Raw genomic sequence first — 24,064 nt, forward strand, 5'->3', positions numbered from 1 at the left:
GATCAAGCGTAAGTATAAAACAAAAGACAACAGGTAGATACAGACAGATGGAAGTGCACAAGGAAGCAATGAGACAATAAGATCAGGCCTCCTCCTTCAAGTGCTTGCTCATGTCCATTCCAAGTACAGTCGTCAGAAGTTTTTTCCCCTAGCGATACCCACTGAGTCAGTGCAAGCACCCCTTGGAGTTGTGCCTCCATGATGCCGTATATAGAGCCCTACTTACCTGTCGCCTCTTCATTTCCTTCTTACCGCTCATGATGGTCTTTGGAGTTTCTGTTTTCTGTTGCTTGAGCAAGTGTTTCCCCAGTGGTCTTCTACTGTGGTTCCTGTAAATCAGGGATGGGGAACCTTTTTTCTGCGAAGGGCCTGATGGTGGTACGCGGAAGACGGCTGAGTGTCCGCTGCCGAAAAGGGGCAAACGGCGGCAGGGTTTCGGCGGCGGGCACTGCCCCCCCCACCCCACGGAACCCCCCTGTCGCCAAATTCCCCGCCACCGCCAAATTCCCCGCCGCCGCCAGGGCCAGACGTTCCCCACCCCTGCTGTAAATAGTTAAACTAGAATAGGTTATTAGTAGTTAGCTAATTAGCTAAAGTTTTCTTTGGGGTGTTTCCCCCCAACTACATTTCCTCCCACCTGGGAACCAGGGCATGCCTCGGTCCCAAGGATTCAAACCATATGGGAACTGCCATAAACCTATGCCAAAGGACAATCCCCACAAATCCTGCCTGAAGGATTTGCAGGGAATTCCGTCCTAGAACCAGGTAGGAGAGGAACATTGAACTTAAACAGCTCCTTTTGGAGGCAGCTCTCTGTCCCCAACTGGCCCCAGCCCACTCGGACTCAGCACCCAGTATCTCAGTGCGGAGTGCACCGGCCTCTATTAAAGAGTCTACAGCACTGAAAAAGGATTCGGCACCAAGAGAATCCGGGCACCAGCATTGAAGACGACCTGGCACCCCACTCCAGTGCCTCACAAGAGGCTTAAAAAGACTGATAGAGGGTGTTCACCCACAGTGAAGGCAGCAGGGAAGGACAGCACTAATGGTGTGTGTCCCACACCAGGACACAAAAGCGCCTACCCCACTGAAGGTGGCACCTTTAACTTTAGACCCGCAGAGGTTTCCATCGAGCCCAGGACCAGTGGACTCACCCATAAGGGAGAGTGAGCTGGAAGAGTTGGACCTCCCTTCCATCCCTGACCCTTTTGAGGTGGCTAGGGACCTGATAGCCATGACAGCACAGCAGTTTCCCACCAGAATGGAGAGTGTGCTGGAATTAAGTTCTGCGGTGCCATCTAAAGTCAAACCTGTCATGATGTGGCACCGGTCACCTTCCCCATGGCACCACTCTCTGGCACTGTCTCAGCACTACCATGGTCCCGCGTTCCACCCAAGGCATCCTCATCATCCTTCCCTGACAAGGTGGTGGCAGGGACTTCAACCGTGCCACCCCAGTGGACAGCAGAGCTCACCAGGATCGATTGCGAAGAGTGGCCCAGAACCTAGGACTCGAAGCGGGAGAAGTGAGGGAGTCAGTGTACCCTATGGTGGACATCTTAGCACCAGAGGGCCCATCAAGGGTGGCACTGCCCCTCATTAAAACCATTTAGAATACCACCAAAACTTTGTGGCAGACACCAGCCTCTATCCTCCCCACAGCTAAGGGGAAAGAATAAAGTATTTTGCATCCTCCAAAGGGCATGAGTTCCTCTTTGCCCACCCTCAGTCAGAGTCATTGGTGGTAGCAGCAGTAAACAAGAAAGAGAGGCAGGGGCTGCAAGGCCAACGCCCAAATCCAAGGACTTGAAGAAGTTAGACCTTTTCAGTAGAAAGGTGTACTCCACTGCAGGGCTCCAGCTTTGCATTGCAAACCAGCAAGCGATATTGAATTGATATAATTTTAATTCATGGGAGATGATGACAAAATTCAAAGAGCTGCTCCCTGCTGACTCCAAATTGGAATTCGGAGCAGTTGTGGAAGAGGGCATGGCAGTGGCTAGGACCTTGTTGCAGGTTGCCCTGGACACAGCGGACTCGGCCATGTGAACCATGTCATCTGTGATCGCCATGAGAAGGAGATCTTGGCCCCAGGGGTCGGGCCTGCCCCCAGAGGTCCAACAAACAATTCAAGACTTGCCCTTTGAAGATTCGGGATTGTTTTTGGAGAAGACGGACTCCAAACTCCACAGCCTGAAGGATTCCAGGGCTACTCTGAAATCCTTAGGGCTTCATACGCCATCCATCCAAAGGAAGCATTTTAAGCCACGGCCTACAAGGCAGTTTTATTCTGTGCGGCCTAGGCAAGACTACTCTAGGAAGCGGGGCAGAAATAACAGGCATAGGACACCTGAATCTCCATCCAAACAAGGCCAGGGCTCAGTGGGACAAATCTTCCAGCTCCAAGTGAGCATTCTGAGGATGCAACTGAGGCCGGCACACCAAACTAGATCCTGGATCCTTCTCCCTGCTTCCTGAACTGTCTATCCCATTTCTATCGTGCATGGTCTCAGATAACCTTGAATAGTTGAGTGCTATGCATGGTTGAATTGGGGTATTCTCTCCAGTTCTGTACCTCCCTCTTCCCCGTCCTCCTTCAGAGACCCCTCTCACATGCAACTTCTTATGCAGGAGGTGCAAAGGCTCCTAAGAACAGGAGCAGTAAAGGAGGTCCCTCAGACACTCAGGGGAAAGGGGGTTTACTCCCAATATTTCCTAATCCCAAAGGAGGTCTCAGACCCATTCTTAACCTGTGAAACCTCAACAGATTCATGGAGAAACTGAAGTTCCACATGGTATCCTTGGCTGATGTCATCCCCTCCCTGGATTCAGGGGACTGTTATGCCGCCCTCGACTTGAAGAACATGTATTTTCATATATCAATAGTCCCATCCCACAGAAGGCTCCTCAGGTTCATAGTAAACCCACACCCATTATCAGTTTAGAGTTCTTCCCTTCAGCCTGTCGGTGGCCCCTCAAGTGTTCACCAAGTGTATGGCGGTTGTCGCTGCATTCCTAAGGAGGTGACAAGTACAAGTGTTCCTGTATCTAGATGATTGGCTTGTCAAGGGTTGCTGCAGGCAGCAGTTAGAGGCACATGTCAATCTTCAGCAGATTGAGTTTTCAGCTAAACGTACCCAAGTCGACCTTGTTCCCTGACCAAATAATAGAGTTTATAGGAGCTGTGCTAGAATAATAAAAGATTAGGGTTGGAAGGGACCTCAGGAGGGATTCAGTCTAGGTCAGGGCACTTCTGCCAGATTCTTGCTTCCAGAACATTTGTTCCATCATAGAGGACTTCAGATGCTTTCCCACCACGACTGCATGGAGCTACTTGAAGTTCCTAGGTCACATGATCTCCTGCACTTATGTGGTCCAGCACGTGAGGCTGCGGCTCAGACCTCTCCAGGCTTGGCTGGCATCAGCATCCAGCCAAACAGAGACAAACTAGAAAAGGTAGTTTCACTTCCCCCTCATATCATCAAATCCCTTTTATGGTGGCCCCACCCTTGGTAAGTATGTGCGGGAGTGCCCTTTTGCAGACCTCAGCCGTGTCTAGTCAAGGACGCCTCAACGTTGGGAGTGCATGTAGGAGCCCTCAGGACTCAAAGCCTCTGGTCTTGAACAGAGCTATCACTCCATATCAACGTCAGGGAGCTGAAAGTGGTTCACCTAGCATGCCAGACTTTCCAGTCCCATCTACAAGGCAGATGTGTATCAGTTATAATGGACAATACAAGAGCTATGTTTTATATAAACAGACACACCCCTCTCCCCTCTGTCAAGAAGCCCTCGAGCTGTGAGATTTTTGCATAGCTCACTCCATACTCCTACAGGCCTCTTACCTCCCTGGATCCCAAAACAAGCTGTCAGACCATCTCAGCAGATCCTTCCACTGCCGCGAGTGATCTTTTCGCCTGGATGTCGTGAACAGCATCTTCCAGCAGTGGGGAGTTCCCCAAGTAGATCTGTTCACAACAAGACTCAACAGTTTTGATAATTTCTGAACACAGTCTGGGCTCAATCGCGGACGTATTCCTCCTTTCTTGAAAGGGCCACCTACACACTCCCACCTTTCCTGCTCATTCACAAGGTCCTGCTCAAGATCACGAGGGACAGTGTGTCTGTCATACTGATAGCCTCGACCGCATTGGTATACAACGCTACTGGAACTGTTGGTAGTCACTCCAATTACCTTGTCTTTGGTGCCAAACTTAATCATACAGGACTAGAGCTGCCTCCAATATCCCAACCTCGAGTCTCTCCACCTCATGGCATGGAAGCTTCTTTGTTAAATCCCACGGACTCCGCATGCTCAGGGCCTGTCAAAGAGGTCCTCCTTGGCATCAGGAAGCTGTCCACCAGGGCTAAGTACTTGGTCAGGTGGAAGAGGTTTTCCATTTGGGCAATGCAGAAGGGCACCCCTCCAATGCAAGCATCATTACCCTTCAATTTGGACTATCTATTGCACTTAAAGCAGCTAGGTCTGGCAGTGTCATCCATAAAGGTGCAATAGGTGGTGATCTCTGTATTCCATCCTGGGGTGGATGGTCAATCAGTCTTTGCTAATCGAATGGTGACCCATTTTCTCAAGGGCCTGGACAGGCTATACCCCCAAGTTTGCCGTCCAATACCAGCCTGGGACCTTAACCTGGTGCTCTCCAGTTTGATGGGGCTTCCCTTTGAGCCTTTAGCAACATGCTCGCTCCTCTGCCTCTCATGGAAGGTGGCGTTCCTGGTCATGATAATCTCAGCTAGGAGGGTGTCTGAGTTTAAGGCCCTGACATCCAAACCTCCGTACATGGTGTTCCATAATGACGAGGTCCAGTTGCGCCAACATCTGGCCTTCCTCCCTAAAGTGGTATCCCAGTTTCATACGAGCCAGGACATCTTCCTACCAGTATTCTTCCCTAAACCGCATGCCAATAACAGGGAATGAAATCTCCATTCCGTGGATGTCAGGTGGGCACTGGCTTTCTACATCAAAAGGACAAGACCATTTCATAAATCAAACCAACTTTTGGTTGCAGTAGCGGACAGGATAAAGTGTTCTCTCGGTGTTGTCCCAGAGGATTTCATCATGGATCACATCTTGCATTAGGACTTGCTATGATCTGGCAAAGGTGCCAAGCCCGGCACTGACAGCGCACTCCACAAGGGTGCAGGCCTCCTTGGCAGCATTCTTGGCACATGTCCCTATGCAGAGGATCTGCAGGGCCGCAACACGGTCATTGAGCCACACGTTCACTGCGCATTATGCCATCACACAACAGGCCAGAGATGATGCGGCATTCAGCAGAGCAGTGCTTCAATCAGTGATTCCATGAGCTCCGACCCCTCCTTGTATGCTCAGCTTGGGAGTCACCTTCTTGAAATTGACATGAGCAAGCACTCGAATAAAAATGGTTATCTACCTTTTTGTAATTGTTGTTCTTCAAGATATGTTGCTTATGTCCATTCCAAGACCCACCCGCCTTCCCCTCTGTCAGAGCCAGCTGGCAAGAAGAAACTGAAGAGATGGCAGGTCGGCTGGGCCCTATATACAGTGCCATGGAGGCACAATTCCAGAGGGCACCTGCAGCGACCCAATGGGTACCGCTAGGGGGAAAACCTTATGACGATTGTGCATGCAGTGTGCGCACCTACTTGGAATGGACATGAGCAACACATCTCGAAGAACAACAGTTACGAAAAGGTAGGTAACCAGTTTTTTCTGTGAGTTTACACAATCTTGATTGGGCATTGAGCATTACAGAAATACAAAAATAATTATAATAATGGAGTTGCCAGTGAATGACTACTGTTGAGAAGGGAACCAAGCAGCTGAACACAATGTCCAAGAGAATAAAGGGAGAAGACCACCAGCAGGCTTGGAAAACCAGGCAATAGGAAATCCTGGAGGAGGGGAAAAAGAATGGAATTGATGGTAATGAAATTGCAAAAGGAAACCATGTGATTTCCTTTTTAAAGGAAAATTAAAATATTTGTAAAAGTGAGCAGTGACTATAGTCACCACAGGGATATTATTATCATGAATGATATAGGTGGACTGCAAAATTGAAACTAGGAGCATAAGTGATCCAGGCAATTGTGAATGGGATGCCAGGTGGCCCATGAGACAATCTCACTAAAGATGTGGTTCTCTCTATGCTTAAGTGTGAGAATGCCAGAAAGAAGTTGGCAAACAAGATGGTTTAATAGTTAAAATTACTACCATGATCAAACTGCTTCTTTTTTTAACTGAACTGAACTAGTCATCCTCCAGACCTGGTGAATTTGTTTAGTCCGGGAGATTTAAAACCTGGTGGTCTTATTGTACTCCTACTGTAAGTTTGCAAGAGTCCTAACTTGCTTCTGGACTGTACATTTCCAAATGAAATGCTCACTATTAAAATAATACATCCTGTAGCATGAGGGTGTTTAAGGTGAATTTAAAAGCTTTTAAATACAAATTTTAAAAATATATGTTCTTAAACCATTAATTAAAAAAAGGGTGTCACATGGAAAAACTTAAGATTAAAATACTGTTTCCTCTGCAGCAGTTGCCATCACAAGCAGTTAATGACAAATTCTTACGTTTTTTTTTTTAATCCAGATAAGTGCTCATTGAATTGAATGAATGAGAACTGAGTAAAGGTTACTGGATGTTTGTACTACGTGTGTCTGTGATGCCCTTAACTGCCACAGAAAAAACAGAAGCCTGAACTTGGGTACTAGCAAGTATGGAGAAGAGGCAATGATTTTCAAATACTTACCAGTAACTTTAATAAAATATGTATTTGAAATATGTTTCTCTTATTTATAAATTAACCATTTGCATTCTAGACACAAAGCATAGTTCTGAATGTTGAGCTAGTTTTCAATCCTGATATTCTTCCGTTGATCAGATTCAGTCCAATCTATACCACCTTTATAGCATTAGGATATGTTTACCCTTGGAGCGAGGGGTGTGATTCCCAGCCCAAGGAGACACACTTGTGCTACCTGTCCTTGAGCTATCATGCTAAAACTAGAATGTAGCTACAGAAGCATGAGCTGCAGGATGGGCTAGCCATTCTGAGTATGTGCTCATCAGAGACCCTAGGCACATCCTTGGGGTGGCTAGTCTGTCCTACAGCTCACACTGCTACAGCTGTTTTCTGTTTTTAGCATGCTAGCTCAATGAAAGCTAGTGTGAGTTTGTCTCCTGAAGGTGGGAATCACACCCCCAGCTCCACATGTAGACATGCCCTAAATTTGTCATTCAGAGACGCACAAATTGAGTAGGCTAATATGCAGGAAGATATGATATGATTTTTAATTGAATGTCGTTATAACATACAGATATTTTATATTAAAATTACTTAAATGGAGAAAATACCTATGTATTGTTTTTGTTTCTTAAACACTGCCTGCACTTTCAACAGCTCAATTCTGTGTGGTCTAGGCTAGAGGTTAGACAGGAAATTAAGGGAACTAAAATCTACTTCCAGTTCTGCCACTGACAGCTGACCTTCAGCAATTCACTTAACTGCCCTGTGCCTCTGTTTTTCTATCTGCAAGATGGGTGTTCTTATACCCATCTTTGTAAAGTGCTTTTGGATTCTCAGATTACATGTGCTATACAAGGGCAGAAAAATTTCAATGCATTTTACACTTTTTATCTTTCGTGTTTTTTTTAAAAAACAATTTGTAAATGCGTTTGCATATACCAACTTCAGAATTTAGCTGTTCTGAAATATACCTGTTGGATAAACACAGAGCCCATCCAAGACATGCATATGTTTAGTTGTGTGCCCTTTGAGTCATAACTTTCAAACAGCAGCAATTCTATGTATCTTGGTTATTCAGCAGTGTCTCCAATGCCTTCTTTCAGTGTAGGAATCACAAAGTTAAGTGACTCTGGTTTTTTAAGGATGTATAAGATGGCTAGCAACATAGCCATTTTGTACATCACGTTTTTTTCCAAATTGAGTAAGCTCTGGTGTAGTGTTTTTTCTTCCTTATCATATATGATGTGGTATTGTTCAAATAAGAGATGCTGACTTATGAAATCTTTATTTTGATTAAATGAACGTGTTAATAAGTTATTTTACTAATATTTTATATGATGTTACTTAAATTCATTAACTGAAGATTCTGTGCTTTGGATAGCAATACTTGTAATGTGTAAGACTATTTGAGGGCTAAAACTAAACTAAACTTTTTCAGAAACCACATCTGACCAGAGTGATATTGAAGGCCGGATCAGGGCCCTAAAGGATGAGCTACGGAAGAGGAAGTCTGTTGTTTATCAGCTGAAAAAGGAGCAGAAGAAGAGGCAAAAGGAGAGGCTGAAAGCCCAGGAGGCCAGTTTGATCAAACAGCTAGAGGTTAGGAACAGTTGGAAGAGGGGCTAATTAACAAATCAAACTGCTAGCATAGTATGAATTGGTATACTACAGTCAGTTGTTGAACAAAACCTTTCTCTTGTACTTATTGATGCACCTTATTATGGCAGCAGCACTACCAATATGGTGCTGTCTTAAATATTTCCAATAAGTCTACGGTAGCCTAGGTGGTACTGATGTGACGGATGGTCCTCTTCAAGATAAAAAGCTAGTCCATTAACCCTTTGTTCCACCAATAGCATGGTATGGGTTTTTTTGGAAAGCAATATATTGACTCAGATTAGACAGACACTGTTGGAGAATATTTATAAAAATAAAATATTAAATCTCCAGCCACTCGCAACTGGAGAGCTCTTGTGCAAATAAGCTATTTGTCCCATACACACATGAAAACTACTTGCTTTGAGAGCAGCCTTCTAAAAGTAGGGGCTATGCTTTATTCATTTGATAACTTCTGTTTGCCAATTGACTCTTCCAAGTAGTTATGGTTTAGAAGATTAACAGCCTTAACTTTTTCATACTCAGTCTTATGATGAGTTTATCAAGAAGACTGAAGCAGAGCTGAGCCAAGACCTGGAGGCATCACCCACAGCTAAACCTCAGATTAAAACTCCATCCTCATCTACTGAAAAACCTAAGATCAAGCCACCTCCACTCCATAGGTAACTTGGAATTCTCTGTAGTTTAACATTACCTTGTTGTCAGTTTTCTAGAACATATCTTTTCCAGATTGTTAGTTGTAATATAAAGTAGTTGTGTGAAGATATTTCTGAACGAGCATGGAAGAAAAGTATAATCTGTGCGTTCAGTCTCTTCATTAACAAATGTTGATTTTATTTTAGTTTCTCTGTTCCTCGAGAATAGATCTCTATTATGTACTTGCAGAACTTTAATCTATCTGAAACTAATCAAAACATGTATTAGAATGTGTTGTATATGAACACTCAGTAGCATTTTCTAGAGGAGGAGGGGGAGAGTTGACTCTGTCTCAGAGAGTGCAGCAATCATTAGTATAGGGAAAGAATCCTGAAGACCTCTGCTCCTCAGGCCACTGGAGAATGGCAGGGTCTTGATACCTGATGCTAGCCCAGTCAGAAAACATACTGTCATACAGACAAGCATTGTATAAAGTTCTCATGCACACTGTCAGTGTATCTTATTCCTGTCCTACCTCACCCTGGTATCCTAATCTAAGATCTTTCTGAGCAGCATCTCCTCGTTGTTGGAAATTGTGACAAATATTATGGATGGCATTCTGACCTGGACAGTTCTCTTCCCAGCCTCTTCTGGCCTCCCCAGTAGAAACCATTCATGCTTGTAATTTTAACCTAGTTTACAATCCAGGGTTCCAAAGATAAACAGTGCATTAGCCCATTACATCTCTTTGTGCATTTTATTATGTTTCTGTTTCCCATCCCAACAGATAGTGCTAAAAATCACATTGGCCTCTCAGTAGTAGGTTTACATGCTCTCAGCTGCAGTGGGTAATATTTCTTACTACGCTAATCTTTATTAGAAAGAAACTCACCCCAGAATGTATCATATCCCACACACACATTCACACACCTTTACAATTACTTTCTGTGTTCATCTGACCTTTAATGCACTCTTGCTATAGGGTACATGATTCTGTAATTAAGGCTGTTTGCATTTACACTATGACTAACGATTCCAACATCTGGAACACTGGTGGTTCACTTTATTGACTTTTCAACCCTAGGCCTGAGACAGCAAAGAGTTGGAAATCACTGACTGAGTCAGAGCGGTCCAGAGTATCTTTGGAATCCATTGCAGAGCATGTTGGTATGTAGCTGGAAAATAAATGCTGCAAGTGGAGGTGTCCTTACATAAATCTTGAAAAATTCTCTTACTTTACTGTGTTTTGAAAAATACCCATTATTTCATAATCTCTCGCTGTTTCCTTCAAGTTGAGAATATATTTAGAGAGAGAACGTGGTTAAGTCAAAACTGAGTGCACAGTACACACTTGTTCTTTATAGTTTTATATTCTTTCACATTTACATCTGTTTTGATTTTAACATTAATCTTTTGAAGAACAAGGATTCTCAAATTACACTATTCCTCCCCTTAGCTGTAAAGCATCTTATTTGGTTCTCTTCTTTTAAGAGATTTTAATAATAAACAGCCAAAACATTGTTGAAAGAAAATGGCAAATTTTAGAAGAATATTTTAACTAAGAAGAAATTATAGCATCTTGGCTTTTTCTTCCTGCTGTATCACTTCAATTTAGGAGACAAAAGCAAACAATTTGCTGAACAGTCAATATTTGGTTCTATTCTTGCTGTGATTTATGTGAAACATCAAAAGTATGATAACTGTTTATGGTTTTGCCTTTTCTGTTTCCCTGTGCCTCCCTGTACTTGAAGAAGCCAAAAACAATGAAAGATTAGGGAAAGATATTCTTTTTTAGATATTTTTCAGTGGTTTACTATTAATCTTTATATCTCCACATACATTTATAACCTTTGTTTACCTTTGACCTCCAGACAAATAACTGAGACTTTTCCTCCCATAACTAAGTCCCAATCCACAATAATAATCTCTTCTCAGAACAGCAGCAGAGGTAGGAGGTTAAAAGGAAAGCTCTGGAGACATAAAACATACGAGCATCATCCTCTGTATTCTATATCAGGACAGTCCAGGAGCTGTGAAACTTTTCACAAATCACTGTTAATATCCTTTAGACTCAAATCTTTTGACTGAACAGCTGTTTAAGTTTGGCTGCAATTTCCCAATATAATAACACAAGCATTCCTGATCATATCTTGCTCTGATAGGATTAAAAGATGGCAAATCTTTTGCTGGATGACTTAGCATGTGATTAATTTTTTTTCGTTTAAGATGCTGTGTCATCAAGTTCTGAGAGGTCTGTGTCTGTACATATCAAGAGACTCATTGACGCAGAGGTTCATACAGAAGAACCTTCCCGAACCCTATCCCCAGTCTTCAAGTCACCAAGGAGATCCGGACCAGAATCTGGTGATTCCTTGGACAGTGTGCCCTCATCAGCTGTTCTCAAAGACCTAAGAGATGGTGGCAGAGTATCCCATGTATTAGTGAGCAAGTCAGAAGATGTATCCAGTGATGATATTGTGTCCAGTCACAAATCTGATATACAAGAGGAGATGGAGTACATAAAATCAGAAGAATCAGAGATTGAAGATGCTAATAGTAAACATTCAGAGAGTTCTGGTGCCTTGTTGACACTAAATATACAACAGGAGAACTTAGCAGAAGTCCTTCCAAAGAGAGACCTCCATTCTGACATTGAACAGTTTCAGAAGGAACTGTTTGACTTGGCTGATGAAACTATTCAGAGTAGAGAAGAGATCTCAGAACAGAGAGAGACTGGCAAAGATGATGTGGGGAGTGATCAAAGTGACAGATCAGAAAAGTCTTCTCTCAAACTGAGCAAGTGGGCACAGGAAAAAGACTTCTCTCTTCCAGAACAAGTTTTTACTCAGAAAGAACCATCATACTCAGAAGATTTTGAGGGGTCCTCCCCCAGAAAAGAGACATCAATTGAAGAAACTCCTCCTGCTGAATGTTACAAGGAAGATTTTGAGATGTCTGCACTGTCACACAGAAAAGATTGTCAACCACTTAGAGAGAAATCACAGCATACAAAACCCCCTAGAAGCAGATCGACCAGCCTTGGCAGTGATGATGAAATCAGTGAATATCTCAGTGACAAATCTCTCTCTGTTTCTGGAAGTGTGCATTCAGATAGATTATTGGAACTCAAGTCACCAACAGAGCTCATAAAAAATAAAGAACGCAGTGATGTGGAGAAAGAAGAAGCCCCCTTTGAATCGCCTCTTTGGGCCTCAGTTTCCATCACAGAAGAAGCAGATGCCCTGGTAAATTTCCGTATTGGTGACAGGATACTTGTGAGTAATGTCCAGCCTGGAACACTGCGATTCAAAGGTCTGACCAGTTTTGCCAAAGGGTTTTGGGCTGGTGTGGAGCTGGATAAACCTGAAGGAAACAACAATGGGACATATGATGGTATTAAATATTTTGATTGTAAGGAAAAGCATGGTATTTTTGCTCCTCCTCAAAAAATCTCTCATATTTCAGAAAGTTTTGATACCTATGTAGACACAAATGAAGATGAAGATTCATTCTTTGATGACAGATTGGGTCAGCACCATGAATCCGAGCAGAAAGACAAAGAAAGTTCCAAATCTGGCAAAGATGAAGACAGCAAGGGAAGAGATGCAACAGAGAAATCTTCCCAAGATAAAACTCTAACAGGAATGACTGCTTTAGAAGCCTCTATTGGGCAAAGGGTTGATGATTACTCCAATTCTGAAGCAAGCCATGAAAAGGAGGTTTCCACAGCTGTTGGACCACTTGCCAAAGAGCAGTCTGTGGTGGACTACCTGAAAGATGCTGTAAAAGATGAGACTGTCCATGCACAGTCTGTTTCTGCTATAGAAAAGGTTTCCACTCTTCTACTGGAAGGGACCTTAGATGGTATATTGTCTGAAAAGTTGGAGAGGCAGCAGTCCTCAGGGGAGGAATGTACTGAAAAGTCAGATAATTTCTCTTCTGGAGTTTCGGAAAAGCCTGCAACTCCACTCCTGGACCTACTGACCAAGGAAAAGAACCAGTTAGAGGCCCAACTTACACTGCCTCTTAGAGAGGAAGAAAAGTCAAAAGATCAGCTAGAAAAGGTTAGCTTGCTGACAGACACTCTACTAAAGGGTTTTGTTAAGGACACTGTCAATCAGCTACAGCAAATCAAGAAGGTCAGGAATGAGAAGATTCATCTTAGCAATCAGGAGCTCTGTGATGTCCAAGAGGAATTGTCATCCAGAACCCCAGCCCAGCATGTGGAGGAGCAGGTAGCAAATGGCCTGCAGAACTTTTTAAGTTCTGAATTGGAAGATGAAAGAGAAGAAGTTTCCTCTCCAGACATGTGTCCCAGACCAGTGAGTATATAGCTTAAATTGATTTCAGAAGCTAATATGGCAATACTTTATTTGATGGATAATTATTGAATCTGAAGAGGGATGCAGTGTTCTACCAATTTTGTTTCTCCCAAGTGTTGTCAGATGATCTGCAGTATATGTCCCACTTTATAGTACATTCTGAAACATTTTTGTGATTTACAAAGATGTATGAAAGACCTACTCATATCACATGAAAAACTGAAAAATGTTCTACATAGCATTCTGCTTTTATTTTTATATATATATAAAATCATATTTCCTGTATTAGCCTTGCCTCATTTTTCATAATCCTAATTGAATTTGCATGAATGCAGACTCTTGTGTTAAAGAGTAAGTTTGCTTCTGCTTACTCTCCATAGGAAATAATCATTCTCTGACCTTACAATTAGTTGCTATAGAGATCGTTAAGATGTCAAGGTGCTAGGTTAACAGCTCTTTGAAAAATGAAGTTTTATATCCCCTGAACCGATATATCATAAACCAGTGGAAGTTCAAGCTTCCCCAGAAACACCTCTAAGGGTAAAAAGATAACACGTGGCCTCTTTGCTGAGGCTCCTAACAAAGCTTATAACTGTGGTGATATTCTCAATATGTTACTATCACAAAAAGCACCAGCTCACTTTCACGTAGGCCACAAAGCAGCCATCAGCTTGTAATGGCTTTTAGTCTCCTGATTTAAGCTAGATTGATACTGGTGGTAAGTGAAGTGAAAAGTTACTTATCCCGTTACCAAACTGTTGAGCCACCCAGCCCCTCACCAACAGATTGATTTCAGGGCAGAATGAGCAACAGGAACAGATTATGTATTTTTTAAAATGCTTTTCTCTGTTGTAAACTCCCTAGTAACTTTTCAAAAGCATTGGGGAAGGAATGATGAAAGTGCAAGTATATGTTAGAATCAAATGTTTCCACTTTTGGGTTTTTTTGAGATAATTATTCAAAAGTGCTTTATATACTCTGACAATCATATCAAAAGTACATTTAAAAATCTAATTATAAGACGTGTTTTATGGGCAATAGAGTACATTACTGCTTTGAATAGTAATTCTGTAATGCTGTTTCTTATTCTACAGGAAAGTCCAGTATTTGGTGCCAGTGGACAGGAAGAGCTTGCTAAGAGGCTGGCAGAACTGGAGCTCAGTCAGGAGTTCCTGAGTGTGTTAGGAGATGATCAAGACTGGTTTGATGAGGACTTTGGCTTGAGCTCCCCCAGGGTCCAGCAGAAACACACTGAGGAACCAGCAGTGCTGCCCAAGATAGAGCCACAAAAAGTGCCACCTAAGCCATGTGAGGAGCCTTTGGCTGTCCCACATACTGCAGTGGAAGTAGAAGGCATGGTGCGGGCAGCAGCTGAGGAGCTGTGGAAGTTGAAAGAGTTGGGTCATGATCTCCAAAGTATCAGCCTTCCCATAGACCTTGGTAATACTTCCAAAGAGCAGGACATGGAGACTATAAGCAAACAGGTCTATAAACAGGTACATCCCTGGGGAACATTGGTCTCATCCCCTGGATACTTGCCCTCAGAAGCTGAAGTTTTAATTTTGACTTTTTTCTTTTTGCCAAGGCGGTATTTGACTTGACAAGAGAGATTTTTGGGGAAATCTTTGCTGAGGATCCTAATCTGAATCAACCTATTTGGATGAAACCATGTAGAATCACCTCCACTTACTTCCGACGAGTAAAAGATCCAAATGACCTTGACGAGATCAAGGTAGGAAAGACGCTATTAAATTGTGACTATCATATCATATCATATAATATAATATATAATACTTACATAGCATTTTTTATATTTGTAGCCCACAAAATGCTGTACGTAGATAGGCAAGCATCTGGATGCCAATGCCTGGATTTTAACAGATGTAGCATTTGAGCACAGAGAGGTTTCAAGAGTGGTTCTTCTCTGAAAAGCAGTAGTGTAAAGATGGCACTTTTTTACTCACCAGATTAATCCTCTTCTTTCTGGGTTGTATTTGCTGACTTTAGTGACTTTAAATATTTTTTACTGCAGATCTAACAGACCTCGGTCCTGCAATCTGATCTGTGGGGACAGATCCATGCCACTGTGCAGACTTCAGTGGGACTCTATGTAAGGGTCTATTGTCATGAGTCTAGTTGCAGGATTGGGGCTAAAAGAGTGAGCTGAATTTTGTACCTTCCTATGCATCATAATTGTATGCTAAACTTCGGTCAGCTACACCTGTGCCAACCTCACTGTAGTAATGGAGTTGCACAGATGGACTAAGGGCATGATTTGAAGATGAAATGGGAGCTCTTCTATAATTGAGGACCTAGTTTGGCCTGCAGAATTTTTATTACTGGTGATAATGGTCAAGAAATAAAAAAAACTCAGCTTGTCATTTAGCCCAGGTTGAATTTACAGGGCTGTATGTTAGAAAAAACGTGTCAGATTTGCACTTTTCATACGGAAATCATTGGGACACAAACAAGTAATATTCTCTGCCTCCCAGTGATGTTATTCCAAAATCACTTTCAGAGTAGAACTGCATTTAAAGTAACTTGCCTAAGATAACACATTGAATCTTTGGCAGAGTCAAGGGCAGAACCTAGGTCTACCAAGCCATAACTGTCCCGGAACTGTTAATAGGTGAGAAGAATAAAGTTAAAAGGATAAAGGGCTATCAGTCTGTAGCCCTGTTTTCCTGCAGTGTCCTTTCATAAACTTAGTTAGTTTTAATCTCCAGTTTACTATATCGTTTAAGTGAAAGTTATGCTCTCCAGTCAGTCAAAGCTCTAAGGGATAAATTTTTTTCAGCCTTTATTAAATACAGTATACCCTCTGCATAATGTTGCCTCTAAGACAGGGTTATAACTCAGTGCTTCCATTGTAAATCTCTTGCACTGCACTATACATCTCATAGTTAAACAGAAATCCACCCTGTATTTTAAGATCTGATTTTCTAGGTCAGGTGCTATTTACAGGATTCACCTCTTCCCTCAAATACAGTATTAACTCTTTTCTTTCCCCTAGAGCTTCATTGCAGCTGAAGTGCTGAAATTGTTTAGCTTGCGGAAGGAACCTAATCACAAAACAGACTGGCAGAAGATGATGAAGTTTGGACGCAAGAAACGGGACAGAGTGGATCATATACTGGTCAGTGGATAAAAGCAATCAGTAGTGTGACTCTGTATTATCCACTGAACACAAAGTGTTTGTTAGTTAGATCTCAAAAGAAGGCATGAACAACTGCTTTTGACAAAAGGTAGTTAATCCTAGGTGCACAGTGTAGAACTACATTTAAGTCCCATAAGGTCCATTTACATTTTTGTCTTTTTTGGGTACTTGCAATGAACAAAATAACTTTTAAACAGATCATTATGTGTGGGTGGAGAGAATAAGAAGAGGAGAATGTTAAGAAGCACAAAAGTTAAAGCCATTAATTTAAACAGTGAATTTGTTACAATGTAAAATGCATAACTGAAAGGTAGCCTGTTTTCTTTGGACCAAAAATGGTTTTCCTACCTGTCACAAATTTTAGGAGAAGAGCTGGCTTTCTGCTTTGATGAACCAAATTAATTTTTTAGTGATGTTGTTTCCACTGTGACAAGTGATACTGAAAGCCAAATAGATTAGGTTCTTTCCAATGACAGAATTCAGATACGGCATTTTTTGACTCTTTCAAGAGTCCTGTAGTTTAGACCAGTGCAAAGTATGAAATACAGTTGTAATTTCAAAGTGACTATATCTTCTGCATAATGTTGTGGTAGCAGCTGTGCCACATGGTGCCCTTAATATGTTCAGTAAGTCAGCAATGAGCAGCGTTGTTGCTCCTATAATACCTGTGCACGTAAGCTCTATTGGACAATATATGCCATTAACACTGGTGCAGGGATGGAGGATGACTCGGGAGGGCAAGCTTTTTAAAGTTGATTTTTGGGTGATTTTATTGAATGGTTGGGGTCTTCATCTGTGATGATGCTGAGGAGTCTACTTAACAAAAGATGAGTTGCCAACGCATTGCATTTATCTTAACTATACCCTAAATTGGTGTATAAAATACCAGATAATTCAAACCATATATCACTTGGATCTTTTGTTCTCCCACCTGTGAAAGATTTCCAGCAAAGTATTAGGAAGACTTTTCCACCAGGAACAAAGTTGCACCTTAGCTAGGTAAAGGGTTTAAAGTTAGGAGTCGAGTACCTGGGACATCAGGGCTGTATTAGTATGTGTATTGTAACTAATATCATTTATGATAGCCCAAAGTACAGCCACATTAGGTATGGAATATGCAGCTATTGTGTATCTGCACCAGCTCACTGTACCAGCTTTCAGTTATTATGAATTAGTCCCATATGGAAACATTCAAAAAAGTGAATCAGGTTGAATGATGTTGAAAATTCAGGCACTAATATACAATAGTCTGAGACCTTCCAGATTGCATTTCATATAAGAATCCAGGTGTCAATGATTAATGCACCTTAATCCATATATTTTAATAAATGCAATCTCACAAGCCTGTGTTTAATCCCACCTCTCTCTCAAAGAAACCAAAGCAGCCACCATTTTAGCCGAAGGCTGGGAAAAATCTGGAAAAACAAACTTGACATTGTTGCTAAGCTTATCACTGCAGTGTAAGCTGCCAAGAGAGAAAGTTCTAATTTTAAAAAGTAGCCAAACTCTGGATAATGTCTACAAACACATTTTATTAAAATTTCTTTAAACCCTTATGCAGCTGGTTAACTTTCTCTGTTTCCTAATCAGCCTCCAGCTTCTGCCACTTTTGTTTCCGTGGTCATGAATTGTGAGAATATAAATACTAGATCATGGCAGCATCACTGACTGAATGGGGTGCTTTGCTAAATACCAGTGTTCAAAAAGAAATAGAACATGATGGTTTTAATTGGAATTTCAAAAACCCAGTTTCAAGTTTTCCTGAGCATGGCAATAGTCCATTAAAGGAACAAATGAAATTTGGTTCTAAATTTAGGTTTTGTAGAAGTTTGTCTTCAGAAACCCAAGATCAACAGAAATATTTCCATTAGCTTTTGTATATGTTCTTATGTATAGGTTTTTTTAAAAAAATATATCTCTGCAACTCAAATATTACCTGGAGTGACTCACAACTGAGTGCGCCAACTTCAGGGCAGACTATCCGAAAACAGGGAAGACTCCCCAAACTGGTGGTGTGTTCTATAATTAGCTTTCCCCCAGCCAGTAACAAATGTGAACTCCTGGATCTTTACCAGTCTTACTGTGGAGTCACTGACAGTCAGCTTAGATTCTCCAGTCTATCTTGCCACCCAGACAAACTGGACTTTGTGATAAAAGATCACTCAAACCAAAAATCACACCACATCAGGTTGCTCCCAGTCCCAAGAGACCAGTCATTTACTCCAGCTCAATTTGTACTATAAATCTTACATCAAAGACAACGGTGGTAGCTAATTCTATAGGTTTATTAGCAAAGGAAAGGAAATTTATTCAGAGGTTAAATCAGATAAAATATATGCACAGATGAGTCTCAGTTTGTAATTCCAAATGGTGGCAGTGATATATAAACTGTCAGCTTCCCAAAAGCCTTTTCAGGGTACCCAGGTTGTCTTTCGGGATCTCCGCTTTGCATCTGTACACTTTCCTGTAAGAGTCCAGGTAGTCCAGAGATGAAGGATCTTTCCTTGACTCTTACAGCTTCTCACAGAAAACAAGCTGACAGGGTCACTATGCATGTGGCCTTTTCCTTTGATGACAAAGAGTGAGGAATGTATTTTGAATCTTTGACCTCGGATCATCACGCATAATGATGGCTTGCTTTGAAATTAGCACTTTTCTGTTAAAGTTCTTCATTTGCATTTCACAAGGTTTCTTTCATGTCTGACAGGTTATTTAGTTATAAAGGTATTTGCAATATAAATGTTTGCTCTTACATTATAACAGGATACAGATAAGTGAAAACTATGCAAGTAACAGCTGATTAGTTTTCATGAAGTTTAAACACCAAATACACTCTTATACATTTAACAATTACTTTGATCTATACTAATACACAAATGAATTGACCTGGGGCTTTGGCATGAGCTGGTACCTATTCTGCCAGTGTCACACAGTCGTCAGACTAGAGTATGAGAATCTAGAAATTAAACTATAGTCAGTCTATTTATAATCACTGGTTTATTGTCCAAATTTGATTGGCTCCTTATAAAGGACTATTGAAATGCAGAAAATAAACAGTGAAAATTAAGTTATATTATTATAATTTTTAGTTTTTAATAATGTCAGGTAGAGGCAGAGATTCTAAAACTTTCACTGTCTGAAATGAGACTTTAGTAGACAATCCCTTGCAGGCTTCTTCCCTTCCCATTCATAATTGTGTAACATCCTGTGACAATTACAGCACTCACTTACTTGGAAAAGTATTATTCATAAAGTGTGTACCTTTGGCTGTCTTAAATATAATGTAGCAGCTGGAAACAAGTAGAGTCAGCACCATATGACCATCCAGCATTCTGGGAATCTCAATTTGGAAAACACTGATGTAAAGTGTTTGTAATATAGGCAAGTAAATTTGGTGTACGTTCCTCTTCTCCCAGCCTACCAGTAGTGACAGTCAAGTACATATAGTGTTATGACTTTGCCTACCAGGAAGCAAAGAGGCAATAATTCTGTCAGTCAAGCCCTGCATGTAAGGCCCCAGTTCAGAGATTTCCCTTTACTTTTCTTTTTCCTCGCTGTTCCTGTTTCCTCTTGCCCAGCTTTGTCTTTCCCCTTTTCTCATTTCTAAGCCCAGAACTGAAGAAAAGGACAAGTACAGTTGTTGAGTTTACTGTTGGGTGGTGTTGGTGGCCTATGATATACAAGACATCAGACTAGAGATCTGGTGGTCCCTTCTGGCCTTAAACTGCATGACTACACAGAGGGAGAGGCAGGAAGTAGCTCCCAAAAAGAGAGCAGAAAAGCAGAGAGAGAAAGATAGTCAGCAGACACAACCTCAACCTCTATTGAGGATTCCCTGCTTCCAGCAGAGACTCAGCCTTATGAAGGGGAGGGTCAGTAACACAAGAAGCAGCACAGCATTTCCAAGAACTCTCCCGTCAGTCAGGTATCATCTTTGAGATCAGCGCTGGTCAAAAATGGAGGGAAAGAGGGATTTTGCAAAAAATGTGGAAGTTGTTTCATTTTGCTGGATTCAAGCCCCTGATTGATTTTTCTCTTTTCTGAATTTTTTTAAAATGGAAAATTTTATCAGAAATATTATCAAATTATTAAAATGTTTATCCAAATACTTCATTTACTGAAAAATCCCTTTTTAGTAAAACATTTCAAAATCTGTTTCAATATTTTGTAATAAAAATCACAAATGTGCCAAAAACTGAATATTTTTGATAGTTGGGTTCTTTGTGAAATGTTTCATTTTTAAACATTTCAATTAAGACTTTTTATTCAGATATCTTTGACCACTTCTCGTTCCCACATTCCCTAATCTTGACTCCTGCATCTTGTGCATCCTTTCCAGACTCCAGGGAACACTTTCAAAGGCACAAATGGGAATTAGATGTTATGGCCCTAAGAGCACCCCAGTGCCAATTGGCACATGTCATGATATATACCCAAAAGATGGCATAAAATAAATATATCATTGGAAAACAAATAACTCACTGATCACTGACATATGTAAGGTAAAACAACAAAGGATTTTATTGATATGTGCTGGCAATACTTTCTTAAAATGCATCTGGGAAGCATTGCCTAAGCCACACCTGTTCCAGACAAAGGAATGTGGTTCTGCCTCCTTGAATCTGTCTCCAATGTAAATTAAGCAAGGTGTGACCAAAGACAAAGAAAAGCACATTTTTACACACAAGGTATACAAAGGCATCTGGAGTGCAAATGGGGAAGGAGAGAGTCTGGTCAGCCAGGCTGGAAAAGAGACTTGGTGAGAAACACGTCTTTGAACAAGAGACTCTAGTTTGTTAAATCAGGTTTAGTTTTAGAAGTGTATTTTTATTTTTGTTTGCTTGTAACCCATTCTGTCTTTATTCATGCTTGATATCACTTAAACCTATGACTTTTTGCTTAGCAAACTTGTTTTACTTTTGCTCTAAACCATTCAGTGCTTTGATTAAAATAGAGTGTTTGTTAACCCCAGTTAAGGTAATAAGCTGCTAGGTATTTTCTCCATAAGGGAGCATTGAAGTGAATCACTTCTGTAGTGATCACGGCGAGGGCTGGACACGACAGGGCAGACTGTTTGGGGGAAATTTGGGACTTGGGAGGCTGTTGGGGTCACCCTGAAAGAAGTAACTGGGCAGTGGAAGCCAGGGTGTGATCTGCATGCTTGTATGCTAGCTGTTGGTGTCAGGTCCATTAGCCATAGCAACATTGCATTTAAAGCATCATGAGTTTCAGAGCAGGCGGTCACGCAACCCCTTACTAGTCTAGGTTGAACCCCAGAGTGTCACAGATGCCTAATTCACAGTCTGCTTTCATGGTAAATTCAACACCTAACTGCCGTTCACACCTTTAAAAAGTTCCCCTTCAGTCTTCAAGAAGGTCCCTCCTCTTCTAAAGATCTTGATGCTTTTTTATTATGTTCAGGAACAGATAGTAGATTGGCTTTCTTCTGAAACAGCAGCCAGACTACCCTGCTTTTTCACTTCGGCCCTTAGGCCTAAAGCCCTGTCCACCAGCATATTTGCATGGACTGGGGCAAGGAGCTCTACCACTGCTTTCTTCCTCTATCCCTTCCTGGAGTTTTAAGGAAGGTGAAGCAGGACAAAGCAGAAGTAATACTGTCAAGCCTCTTGAAGGCCCATGCCATTAGTGTTTAGGCTGATGAGCCTGTCATTGGACCATCGTTGGAAATTGCTTGACTTTCTGGACCTGTCAGTCCAAGGCCCACGATCCTCCTCTTTCACTGTCATTTGGAGAGCTTGGAAAAATAGCAAAGCTGCTTCCTAGAGGAGGAAATCTATTCTGAAATTAGTTTTTCTAGTTAGCAACAGAGAGCCTACTTCTGTGAAATACCCATGAATTTGGAAGTTTTTTGTTCAGTGAGCGTTTACTCTTCTGTTCTCTCTGTTGTTGGAGTTCTTTCAGGAGCAGGACACTAGTTCCTAGCTGGTTTTTATTCATTTTTGTTGGATTCTCCTGCATCATCCAGTGACTCCTCATTGGGACTTGTCCTTCATTTTGCAGGTATTCTAATATTTGAATTTGAACCCCAGGAGAAAATCTCCTTCCCCAGATGCTATCCAAGCTACCCTTTTAAAGTGCTGCTTTTAGTTGTCATGATACCTTGTCAGATGGATGGGAAAATTAAGCTCCCTCATTATCTCTCTTTCTGTCTCTCTTTCTTTCTCTCTCTCTCTCTCATATGCATACCTCCTTCAGTATTTTCTGGGTAAGATGATATTTCGTTCTCCTGCCAGAATTCATCCCTGAGGGGGATATGAAATTCTGCTTTAGTTAGTCTGTCCTGTTCCCAACTTTGTCCTAGCCTTGCTTTTCTCCAAGGTGGAAAACTTGAATCCTGGTGTCAAAAGTGTGAAGTTTTACTTAATTCTTTCATGAAAATTCAAAAAGTTTCAGCAATTTTGCATGTTTTGAATACTGCCACAAGGATGTAAAAACTCACTTCAACCACCAGATAGGTAATGACCAGTATCATTTGCTTATGAGCCAGCCAAGTGCTAGTGTACCAGTTTGGTAAAATGTCACCTACTAAAGGACTCACAGTAACTTCCTGGGCTGAGGTCTCTTCTTTGAAGGAATGTAAAGCAACATGGCAGTCTCGTCACATGTTCATAAACTCTATCACCTAGACTGCCTGCACCTGAGTGCTTTCCTCAGTTGTAGAGTTCTCCAATCAGCACAATAAGGTAGGCTCTTCTCAAAGCACCGTTTGGTGCATGCACTGTATGTCTTTGATTGAACCTCTTGGAAGGGCAGGAAAAGAATGATGTAGAACAAAATAAGTTTACTCTCTGGTGATTCCTTTTCTTGGTCTTCTCCCCTCCCATCCTTCATCCCACTCTCCTTTCCTCTGAGAAGAGGTGCCACCCTATATTCTTGTACCTTTTTTAAATTTCTCTATTAACTTTTCTCACTCTCAGAGCCTCTCTTTCTGGGGGGAAGTGAAAGGACTGACCTCTGATATAGAGGGCTTGATTGACAGAGTCTTTGCCTTCTTGTAGTTAAAGCCATAGCACTTTGTCTTTAACTGTTGGTGCCTGTTAATAGTATGGGGGAAAAAGAGGGCTATGACAAAAAGGAATTAGCAAGGAATGGTTTTCATTTGTCTTGTGTATATATATGAATGACAGTGTTTCTTTAACTACACTCGGGTGGATCTGTGGAAGTGTGCAAAGCAGTAATGAAAGTGCAGGACACCTAAAAATTGCCATTTCACACTTGTTTGGTGAGATGCATTTTTTTTCCAGCCTCTTGTAGAAAAGGAGCTGTCAAACTGTGAAACCACGTGCATAACTGAGGACTTGTAAACATAGCTAAAACCGTTGGAAGTAGTTCTGTTCCCCTGTGGTTTCCATTGCAGCTTGTTGGGCCTTCACATTACTTATGGATTATTAAATTGCAAAGAATTTTTGTACAGTAGCTTGTCCCCTTTCATTCTCTCAGCAGACAAAGTCCCCCAGTGTAGATAACTCAAAAAACTAAACAGGAAGAGGGTACTGAGTTTATTATAGTTCTCCCTCCTTCGCTCCTCCCTTATTACATAAATAAAATAAAATACTGCA

General features: G+C 41.6%; 1 protein-coding gene across 5 annotated transcripts in view; it reads left to right on the plus strand.

The window, feature by feature from the left end:
• CEP350 (centrosomal protein 350) overlaps window positions 1-24,064 on the plus strand; it is a 123,937-nt gene that overhangs the window by 94,652 nt on the left and 5,221 nt on the right. For all 5 annotated transcript variants that reach the window (XM_067535212.1, XM_067535215.1, XM_067535214.1 and 2 more), the window contains 7 exons: window positions 8,191-8,351; window positions 8,895-9,031; window positions 10,090-10,172; window positions 11,232-13,327; window positions 14,422-14,823; window positions 14,913-15,059; window positions 16,341-16,463. In XM_067535212.1, coding sequence (XP_067391313.1) covers window positions 8,191-8,351; window positions 8,895-9,031; window positions 10,090-10,172; window positions 11,232-13,327; window positions 14,422-14,823; window positions 14,913-15,059; window positions 16,341-16,463 — 3,149 coding nt within the window. The remainder of the gene's footprint in view (window positions 1-8,190; window positions 8,352-8,894; window positions 9,032-10,089; window positions 10,173-11,231; window positions 13,328-14,421; window positions 14,824-14,912; window positions 15,060-16,340; window positions 16,464-24,064) is intronic.

The sequence above is a fragment of the Emydura macquarii genome, unplaced genomic scaffold (genome assembly GCF_026122565.2).
Source record: "Emydura macquarii macquarii isolate MOO-44397 ecotype Brisbane River unplaced genomic scaffold, CSIRO-AGI_Emac_v2 contig_3477, whole genome shotgun sequence".
Taxonomy (NCBI): domain Eukaryota; kingdom Metazoa; phylum Chordata; order Testudines; family Chelidae; genus Emydura; species Emydura macquarii.